Raw genomic sequence first — 11,610 nt, forward strand, 5'->3', positions numbered from 1 at the left:
TAAATTTAAGTGTTCAAGTTTACATGGTTAGAATGAGGCCTGGCAAGAATTAACAAGCCAATGATTTGTAGGTTCAAAACTTAGTCATTTGGATTAGGGAAGAAAACACCAGGCCATTTCAGTAAATGGTATCTGGGAACCACATTCAACAAAGATGTAAAGAACCAGCCATTTCTAATGTAGCATCTTTGTTCTTGACCATTGTAGGCTATCCTTTATAGAAGCATATACAAGATACAAAGTTCCATCTCTATGACATAGACTAGCAGCCATGATAGGCAGTAGAAAAGAGGATGTGACATGGAGTGTAGTTGTGGACACTTTGAAGACAACTGTCCCAGGAGCCATGATATGTGGAGTGAAAGGTAAATATTTAAATTAACTAATTTAGAAGGGATCTATGAAAAGTATGCATTTGGACATGGAGACAAATGAATTAATTAAGGCAGGGAAGAAAATCTTGAATACTAACATTCTGAGCTGGCAATCTGCTGACAACCTCAGCTATGACCACTGTCTTAGGGACATTAAAATAGCTTGTTTAGTTCAAATGAAAGACTTTGACAGAGGGATGGAGAGAGTTAAATGTTTTATGTGAATCTCTAGAGGTGGTAATAAAGGTTTTTGGTTTTATGATTCAAAGCTTTTAGAGCGAGAACAGGGGATTGTCAAGACCTGTCAAATTAAATGCACCACTTTGACTATTTTGTCATGGTCACAGCTGGAAGACTATGACTGAGGTCCAGGAGGGAGGGTCATATCTTAGAATAGAGCATGTCCTATAGTGAGAAGTAGTAATATTAAGGTAGATTTTTATGCTACCAGCAGAGAAGCAAGCTAAGTATTTCTTGATTGTGTTGTAACAGGTACTGTTATATGACAGACCCTTCGGAATGTTGTCGTCACACTGGTTGGTGGAGGTGTCAGCTTTACCACCTGTAGAAGTTTTAAGCGACTTGAGATGCCCAGTTTCTCCCTCACAATGCTCGGTGTATCTGCAGGGAAGATTTTGCTTGCTGTTCCCTCTGAGAAGGAGGTTGGAAACAAAACAATGAAGAGAAGATTTTACACTCCCGAAGAGGAGGCTGGTGGCAAAACCAGAGGAATGAGGGTGAGAGCAGATAAGGAGGGACTTCTTGTGTCCTGTCATTGTTGCCACTGCTGATTTTCTGGAGGGAGTGGATTGCTGCCATTTTTATTGAAATGGTTTAGACTAAAACTTTGTTGAAGTTAAATGTTTCTAACATTGTTTCTCAAATTCATTTCTTTGCAGTGATTTTCAACTCTGATGACAAATTGTCCCATGCCATGAACAGAACGTAGTGTTAGCCGCCTGACAGGTTGGTCACTACAATTCTGTAACACTGAAGGATTCATGTGGTGTCAACCACCTGACAGATCCCTACAGTTCCATTACTCTGAGGAACTCAGCCTGCTGTCAGCTTCTTGGATCTGAGATTCAAAGGCTGGAATATGAAATGACTGCCACGTTTGCTTGGATTACAAAGCAAGCAGCCGAGTTAGCCTGAATGTCAGAAAGAGGCTTTAAAGGAGTAAAGCATTCCTTCCAGTGCTCAAGGAACACAGCATGAGAAACCGCTTCCATTCTCCAACAGGAAGGAGGGATTTCTTTGCAATCACAAGGGATGAGTCAAATCTTCACTTCACTTCGCTGTTTCAGCACGTTGTCTACAGAATAGAAATCATCATCTTTAGTTCATGCCTCTATGAATAAAAATATTATACATTTGCCCAGATAAAGGGTATCCCTCAGTTAACTCGAAATCATGTGAGTTAGATACACTGTCTTTAATTGAGAGTATGGGGAAAACCCCAGTAATCTTAGTTCATATCTATTTTTGTGCTGTGTTACCAGGAGCTACATGGGGCAGAACCAAGTCTCAAGCAGCAGCTGAAAGTAAAATAACAAATAAGGACAAATAGTAGACTCATGTCTGTGTGAAAAGTTCAGCCTCTCTGGATGAAGAAGCTATTTCAAGAACAAGGAAAGTATTTGAAACTCTTCTGATTTGTGAAACTATACTGATACCAACTGCAAATCAAGGCAAAAAATGTATTTAAGTGAATATCTCCCAGGAGACCTTCGGGATAGTACAACAAGTAGCAATTATATTAATGGTATCACTATAGATTCAGAGCAAAATTAGAGATGGAGATTGTGGTGAATTTAAAACGATAGCTGGAAAAGCCCTATTCCATTAAAAATGAAATAGAACAAATTGACACATTTAAAGCCATAAACCAATGCCAGACAGAATGCTTCCAAATAACCTCTACAGGGTTTCTGCTGATCCAACACCAGAAACTAATAGAAAAGGCAAATCCTAAAACCAGGCATAGAAAACACTTTACAAGTCTGCCTCTTTTTCTGATATTTGATTCCTGAGAGCTTACAACTTCTACTTTTTTCCAGTGAGTCTCAGTTAAACAGGCCAAACCTACTTTCTACTCCTGCTGTTTTAAGTGACATTTGGATTTTCCTAAGGACCAGTTCATGTTCTCCCAAAAGTGTCACAGTACAAGGCTAATGATTCCTTTTGACCAAGAATAAACAAACCCTCACTCATGGTTCAGGTAAATGAGGAGAGATACAATCTCTTCTTCCCCATACCCCACCAAAGTTAGTTTTCCAATGACAAACCAGTATTTTATTCTTTGCTAGTAAAAACAAGACAAAACAAAACAACAACAAAACCCAGAAACTTGAAGACATTAAAGTATTGAAAGAAGAATGAATGTGTTCTCTGAAAACAATACAATTGCAAAATAGCAGAAATGTATTACAGCACTGGAGTATTTACAAATGCAGGCTTAACTATGTCTTAGGGCATACAGTAAGTCTTACAGTATCTAACATCCATAAAAGTGACAGCAATAATGTCACAGCATCTCATACTTGTGGGAGATATTCTTAGTCAGGGCTGAGAATAAGTTTTACAGCTCCCAATGCCTGCCATGAGGATAAAACCACTAACCTAAGTTCTTGTGTTCTGAGAATAGTTATAGAATTGTAATAATACATCCATGTCCAGAATAGGGATGGGAATGATGAGGAAACAAAACAGAAATACTGAAACTAGAACAAAATATTAAATTATTTTAAAGTGTTTTTCCATTTTTATTCTTTGTTGGTCTTCCCTTTTTATAGTTGTATAGGTTTACATTCCCACAAAGAGTGTATAAAAAATCTTTTTTTCAATCCCTCAAGGTTTCTGATGATTAATAAAAATTCAATTAACTATCAAATGACATTTTGTTTTGACTTACTAATAGTAATCGTGATATCATTTTTGCCCACCTAATTAGTATTTGTATGTCCTTTGATTGGGGAAAAATTTATTGTAGTCATTTTTCCATTTTCTAAGTTGGTGATTACTATAAGTCTTTTTTTAAATCAAGTTGTGTATTAACTTCTTACCAGATGCTTAGCAGGGCACACTTTCTCCAATTCCACAGAACTAACATTCTATTGGTTGTCTTTCTTTGCAACATAGACTACTTTTTATTTGAAACAAAACACAACAATGCCATACAGATTTCACTTCATGTTCCTTCCTAATTTTTTTTATAGTTTTCTTGTTATGTTTAATTTTCTAGTCCATTCTAGTTGAATTTTTTTATCTGAGCTAGGATAAGAGCCCAACCTTACTCTTTCTCATGGGCTTTTCAGCACCATTTCCCCTTTGTATTTGTCTTCTTTGCTAGAGTTATGTTGACTTCAAGTATGTATATTTGTTTCTTGGTCCTTTATTCTTATCATATGGAATACAGATGTGTTTCTTTGTCAGTTCCGTATTATTTAACGACGAGGACTTCATTCAATATTTTGAAATCTAGTTGTAAAATAAGTCTAGTTTTCCTCTTGAGGAAGAACAATTTGGCTATTTGGGCATTTCATGATCCTCGAATCCTACTGAAAAATATTTATACAAAAGAACTAAAAGCAATCATTGCATGCTTATTCTTATTTTAGTATGTTTCATAATTGCCAAAACTCTACAGCTATTAAAAGGTTCACAAAAGAAAATTTGGATTAAAAAATAAGAACTTGAGAAGGTTGAAGACATACAAGTTCTCAAAATCAAAAAATTAAAAATAATTGTTCAATCAAGATAAAAGAGCAAATTGAATATTTATATTCATTATAACTTTGTATTTAATATACATAAAATACTTTAAATAATCAAATACATAACAACATGATTCCTGGTATGGTAGTCTCCAGGCCTAGATGATTTTGTTGTAGATCAGCAGCTCTCAATCATGGGTACTAAACCCTTTGGGAATCACTTATCAGATATTCTGCACATAAGAAGTTTAGATTACAATTAAGAACAGTTACAGAATTACATTTATTAAATAGCAATAAAATAATTTTGTAGTTGGGGATTGTCACAATATGGTGAACTGTGTTAACATTTTACAGCACCAAGAAGACTGAGAACAAATGCTGTAGAACAATTCTAATATTCAAAGAGTTGCATCAGTATTGGTTAATCTATTTGGAAAACTGAAAAAATATTGCTAAACTAAAGTCATTAAAAAATACTATTACCACCATGAAACCAAAATAATTTAACAATTTTGAAACAAAAAGCAAAAACAAATGAATAAACAAAAGCCCAAACAAACAAAACATACCAATACCCCTTTAAGCACATAAGTGCTTTAAACAGGTATAAGCAAGTATAAATACCAGTAAAATGAATTACATAATCAGAGAGTCTGACACTTCAGATACACTGGTATTGCCCAATATTCAAATATCAACTATTGAAATTCCTTATATCAATAGACCTCAGCAGATGAATTACATAATCTAAGTAGCTCAGATGCAATATTTGAAAGTCCACAAAACTTTCACACTAAAAAAACCTCAATTGTTCAAGGATGGAATCTAGCAAGATACATCTATGCTTGATAAAGTACATGTATAACAACTCTAAAATCATCATCTGATAGTGCAGAAGACTGAATGCTTTTTATGTAAGATTAGGAATAAAGACAACATTTCCACCGTCCCCAACAATATTTAATAATTACTAGAAATTATTTTCAGTACAATAAGTAATAAAAGGTAGAAATTTAAATTGGAAAGAAATGTAATAATTTTTATATATTTGAACACGAAGTGATTGTCTATATAGAAAATATATGAAGTATATATGAATATATAGTATATATAAAGTATAAACCAAGAAATAATAAGTTTAATATGATGTCAGGCCATCTAATCAATTAATTGAACTTCTAGACACTAGAAGCAAACATATGGAAACAATGTAAAAGCAATTCTATTCTCATGAGTATCAAGCATCTATAGAATTTCACAAGACTGCTATTAAAGAAAACAACACAATTACATTAAAGGTAATGGACATAAATATGAATGAGGGCATTGAGATGACAATTCATCTCATGGAAGAAAATTCAACATAATCAACTATTACACAGATGTGGCTCAATATTGCAGTGAATGATCACTGTACTCTTTTGTACTATCTTATATAACTTTAATTTTTTCGAAGCCCTATTTATAATGATGATATTTAAATGCCTTAAGCTCCCTTCTAGCCCACTACCCACTAGTGGAAAAGAAAGGATACAGGGGAAGTGGAGCTGTTTAGAAATAGTTCCTTGGAGCAAATCCCATCTGAGTTGCCAGGAAATCAACAGTTCAGTTCACGGGGATACACCAGCAATACAGTTCAGTAGAGTCAGGACAGCAAACACCAATCAGCAGCAGTAGCATAACCTAGCAGAGACAGCCAGGTCTCAGCCAAACCAGCACAAGTCAGTAGGAGGGACCACGGCCAACACCAGGAACACCAGAAGTTCTCCACTGTGCCTCTCTCAGCAAGTGAAGATCAGCAAAGACTTGAGACTAGCAAGTGTTGCACAGCCAGCTCTGTTGGCAAGCCTCAGCGTGCCTCTCTCACAATGCATGGAGGACTATTTATACTGCCTCCAGTCATCACGCATCATCCATGGGTCTTGCCTCACTGCCTGACTTAGCAAAACTCCACACGCATCTGTCTCAGCTGACATCACTCTGCCAATCTGCCCGATCCATGGAAGTGGCAAGAAGCCACAGCACATCACAGGAAGGTTTTTGGTATATTTTTGTCTATGGAGTGTAACAAACCCAGCTCACCTATGCAGTGTAAGGCAGACCAATATAGGCCATGAGTATTGTCAGCAAAGAATCCTTCATCGTGTGTCCTTTCACGTGCTTGCTTTAGCAAGACATCCTTTCACTGTGTCTGCGCCATTGAATAGCTCCTTCGCAAGTCTGCCTTTTATCTCTGTTTGCTTCAGGGAAATATTTCTTCCTGTGTGTGCTTTAGCAAAACATCCTTTCACTTGTGCCCACTTCAGGAAAACTCCTTCATGTGTTTGCCCCAGCAAAACACCGTCCAACACAACCGACTCTCCAAAGAGCCCTCCCTTAACTTGTCCCAGTTAAATTTTTGAAGGCTCACCTGAAGTCAAAGAACCCCAGAGTAGAATTCTGTGGGGATTATACACAGGGTCTTTTAAAAATGTATAGTAAACACTTAGTGTGAATCTTTATGGAGTCTTGGCTGGCCTGGTACTAACTAGGTAGCTCAGGGTACCCTTGAATTCCTAATAGTCCCCCTCACTCAGCTTCCCAAGTACTATGATTATAGGTGTGTGTGCCATCATTCTCAGCCTAATTTTTTTTCCCCTAATGCTGTGCTAAAGTACAATAATCAGTGGTAGATTTTTAGGGTAGAAAATTCAAAGGCAGCAATTTGTGTCTTAGGTTAGTGAAAACAGAGCTGTGTGCTCTTGGAGAAAGAAACAAAAAGGACTTGGCTTTGCCTGCAAGAATGTTTGCAGTCTTGCAAACCTCTTTAACTTGTTCTGAAATGTTACCATTTTAATCCATCTACCTGTTCAATCAGATGAGAAATGGGTAACTAAGAAGATCTATATTCAAAGCTCTTAACAGGGATCAGAACCTCAGACTGTTTACAACCAAGAACCATCACCATCAAATGTCCAGTTTTGAGAAATATTATATAATCTATTATACTAATATAATAGATATGCACGCACACACCCACATACCCACACACACCCACACACACACATATGGTTTGCATATGCTTGGCCCAGGGAGTAGCACTATTAGAAGGTATGGCCTTGTTGAAGGAAGTGTGTCACTGTGGGTGTGGGCTTGGAGACCCTCCTAGCTGCCTGGGGATGCTCAGTCTATTCCTTCAGGTGAAGATGTAGAACTCTCAGCTCCTCCTGCACCATGCCTGCCTGGATGCTGCCATGCTCCCGCCTTGATGATAATGGACAGAACCTTGGAACCTGTAAGCCAGCCCCAATTAAATGTTGTCCTTTATAAAATTTACATTTAAAGAAATATGTTGTTACTGCAGTAAAACTTACAAATGAATAATACAAAAATCTGATTAATCACATCAAACATCAACAGTTATACTATCTAGAGAAGTCAAATAACCATTTTCTTTCTATATTAATAGGTTGTTTTAAACAATTAAAATCTAATTTTTAGTTCCCTTCATCTTGATGTGAAAAAAATGGGAAAATATATGATTAATGGTTTTAAAATTAGTTTTACTTTCTAAAACCCAACTGTAATTCACATTTTCTTCCCCTTTTTCATGTATCATTAAATGAAACAAAGTGGCCCTGCCATATGGATGGTCTCTGATAACCATATTTATATGAGGTTTATTCCAAAGCACTATGGTTTCTTTGTTGGTAAATTTAAATATGAAATTACTTAAGTCCTCCCAAGGATTAAAATTGGTTGATCTTTGTTAGACATCATGCTGGTTTTGTAAATTACTGATTTTGGCTTCTCTACTAAACATTTGTCTTTATGACCCACAGATAAATGAAGTCTTCATCCCTCATCAAGAAAATGTCTGTATGACACAAACACAGATCACTGTAGAAATCCACAACCATTCTATATGCAGAATTGTGTACTCTAGTCCCAATGAATTTATCTATAAACTCTCCTACACCAAATACTTATGGAGAATTTCAGAAGATCAGGCAGACTCAAAAGTTGTTTTCTAGTAACATCAATAAGTCTTACCAACATACTCAATTGAATCTGTACTGAACACGGAGGACAATAACGAATTGAATTTCAGTGGGAAGTGCAAATGGGGCCTCAACCCTACCCAATAACTAGGCAACTGAGTAATGCTGGGAGCAAGAGAGAAGGCCTTCTGTAAAGTACTCCAATTGGCTCTCAAGTTCTAAATGATCAATTCTGAAATCATGAATACAAGTAACATTAAATAGACTCAATATTTTGGAAAATATATGTGAATAAAAATGCATATGTGCATGTAATAACAACTGATTTAAAAGACAATGATTTTGAAGGAGAGGTTGGGAGGTATATGGAAGGATTGTAGGGAAGGGAAGGGATAAATTATCTAAAATACCATCTAAAACACAAAGGGGGGGACAGCAGTGATTTTATTGAGAAGGACTGAAACTCTTATGCAAGTAAATTTCACTTACATCTGATTACTATTTAGCCACAAAAATATGTTCTCCTTTATTTAGATATATCAAAGCTCTAAATACCCTGAGACACTAAAGCCTTTCCTCTTTATTAAAAATGAGCAACTTCTTCTGAAGATGAGTTAAGTTATCTAAGGAAGGAACTGGTTTTGCTGAATTTGCTGTTATAAAGTCGAAAAGATTTCTATCCGGAATTTCTTATTGGTCTCTGGTCATAGTAGGTAGGTTACCAAGGTCTCAAAACAGTTATGGAGTACATGAAACTATTTTAACTCTTAAACCTTTCATTGGAATAGTGAGTTTGTAGGTGATGGAAAAATGTCAATATATATTTGGTCTTGTTTTATTTTGAGTCTTTTCTAAGGTGATTTTTGTCATTTTTTATGATGAAAAGGCTTAGTGCCTATAAAAAAATAATTTTTGCCTCTGCTTATGTGGTTGACCAGTAGACACAATGATGGAGAATGGGTGGGAAAGATGCATTTTGTGTGATTAGGCTCTTTAGACTCTGGAGACTCCAAAATTATTTTATTTTCAATCCATTTACCAATCATTCAATGAGTGGATTCTAAATTCTTTCAAGCTAAAGTGATGACAACAACAGTGTGAGCATGTTCTACTATGCTTCACTTAGTTGCCAAACTCTGTTCTTTACTGATTCAAGTAAAAAATTCTACACAGCTCTGCTAAATCAGTCAAAGAAAGAATCCATGCTCTACTTTATTGCATCCCACATTGAAAGACATGTGATGGTGTGCTTCCATTGCCATGAGCCACAGCAATCATTCATCTCAATTCAGCACCTGTTCCCTCTTCAATATTTCATGAAGCAGAATACTACTGACTGAAGATGTAACAGCCACTACTAGCAGATGTGAAGTGCCTCTTGCAATGATTTTATGGAACTCTGAATTTCTGTACATTGCTGTTGAATAAATGTTGGATAGGTCTGAGAAAATCTTATTGCTCATCCAAATTTCTCTCCTCCATGCTTGACCAGGATATTGTATATAAGAAGTGCCTGGAAATATGATTTTAAATACAATATTATAGACAATATAATGACAACATGCATGATCTCATTCATACATGGAATCTCAGATACTTAAAGTTACAGAAGAATAGTAGAGTAGTGGTCTTTAGAAGTGGTTAAGAGATGATATTGATGTGTCTTCTGAAAGGGTCTGACAGAGCCTACTGATACAGATGAGAATGGATGCAGCTAACAATCGGACGGAACAAGGAGATGCCAATGGAGGAGTTACAGAAAAGACTGAAGGAGCAGAAGGGGAGAAGGGGTTTGCAACACCATAGGAAGAACATTATCAACCCAACTAAACTCCACCAGAGCTCCATAGACTAAACCACCACCCAATTAGTACACATGGAGGGACACAAGCCTCCAGCCACATGTGTAGCAGAGGATGGCATTGTCCAGCATCATTGGAAGGTAAGCTCTTGATCCATGAAGGAAGCGACACAATGTGAAACCAGAACGTTGAAGGTTGGAGTGGATGTGTGGAAAGAATCTCCGCATAGAAACAGGAGTTGGGAGGGAGTCTAGTGCAAGAGAGGAAGGGAGCATTTTGAAATATAAATATGTATAAATATAAAACACCAAGAAAATAAAATTTATTTTTTAAAAGAAGATATTTTGTAAAAAGTAGTTAATATATGGAATATTTAAGGTATATAGAAGAAATCACATCAAGGAATATTCTAAATCTTGATATCTATAGTTAATATATTGTATTCATAAGCTACCAGAATATACATGTTGTATATATGTATATATATATATATATATAATTAATACCAGATGATTTGTTAAGGACTATATTCTGACAAGAAACTGTTAAAATGTTCTATAAATATGATTACTAAACCAATTTCCAGTACATTCTGTAAATGGAAACATTATGCTTACTTTGTCTCAAAATCCTACAATTCAGGTTCATGGGAAAGTCCAGACATCATCCTATTGTGTAAAATTTGTAATATGTTGTTAACTAGGTCTGAATTCCTGAATCCTGCCTAGTTAACAATGCCTTTCTTCATATGACTTTTTGGTCTTGTTACTGTATTTCTTATAATAAGGCCATCATTAATGATATACAACTACCGACGTTTTCCTTCTTGAAATAAGAAGAAAAGATTATTTTTCCAGTACTCTAAAATATAGAAACTTGGGACATTTAAAGAAACACTGGGTCTTTAAAAGAGATACTGAACATTTAAATTGTTTGAAATTTTTAAAGATAGTGTCAATTTTTAAAACTTATACTGTGCTTTAAGTTGTGACATTAGCATGAATCTTGTTATATCAGAAAGGAAAGTTAATAATGTGTTTGTATATCAAGGTGACGAGGAGTCAGCTGTAATTTGTAGAGTTGTGGTCAAACTGACATGCACTTTGGTCATAAGGGAAAAGGTACTTCAAATGTAAATATGCTTTGCTCTCAAGTCGGTTGTAAGCACATCTATGGGCCTGTTTCTTGAGTAATGATTGATATGAGATGATCCAGACCATAGGGGTGATACCAATGCTAGCAACATGGTCCTGGGAAGTAAAGAAAGGTTAAACATGAGCTCGAAGAGGAAACTAAGAGGTTTCAGACGATTTTCTGGGCTTCTTTCTTCTCCATTTATGTGTTGTAAGGGAAAACATCAAGTTCAGTCAATTATTTATGTCATTGAGGACTGGAGACAGAGAAAGAAATCAGAGACAAGACATACCCCATTGTTCAACATATATTAATAGTCATGTATCCTAATAGCTTTCATGATGAAGCATGAATATATAAGAAATTAATGAAGTTGGTACTAATGATTAAAACATTTTCAAGAGCACTATCACCTGAGGACAATTCCTCCCCCAAATGAGGATAGACAGTAACTATTGTTTTGGATGGATTCTCCATATTTACTATATAGTTTAAAGAATTGGTTGAGTCTTTTGGGAACTTTGAATAGGAAAAATAATTGATAATTTTTGACTTGCTTCAATTCTAATGAGAGAGCATTCAACATTTTATGAGGAAGTAG

The 11,610-nt window shown here is 35.7% G+C and overlaps 1 protein-coding gene across 1 annotated transcript in view; it reads left to right on the forward strand.

Moving 5' to 3' along the window:
• Nucleotides 1-1,927, forward strand: part of Cfap206 (cilia and flagella associated protein 206) — a 48,901-nt gene extending 46,974 nt beyond the window's left edge. The window contains exons 12-13 of the mRNA XM_032894644.1: nt 884-1,111; nt 1,877-1,927. Of these exons, the coding sequence (XP_032750535.1) occupies nt 884-1,111; nt 1,877-1,927 (279 nt within the window). The remainder of the gene's footprint in view (nt 1-883; nt 1,112-1,876) is intronic.
• The last annotated feature ends 9,683 nt before the right edge of the window (nt 1,928-11,610 follow it).

This window comes from Rattus rattus, chromosome 1 (genome assembly GCF_011064425.1).
Source record: "Rattus rattus isolate New Zealand chromosome 1, Rrattus_CSIRO_v1, whole genome shotgun sequence".
In the NCBI taxonomy this organism is placed as follows: Eukaryota; Metazoa; Chordata; class Mammalia; order Rodentia; family Muridae; genus Rattus; species Rattus rattus.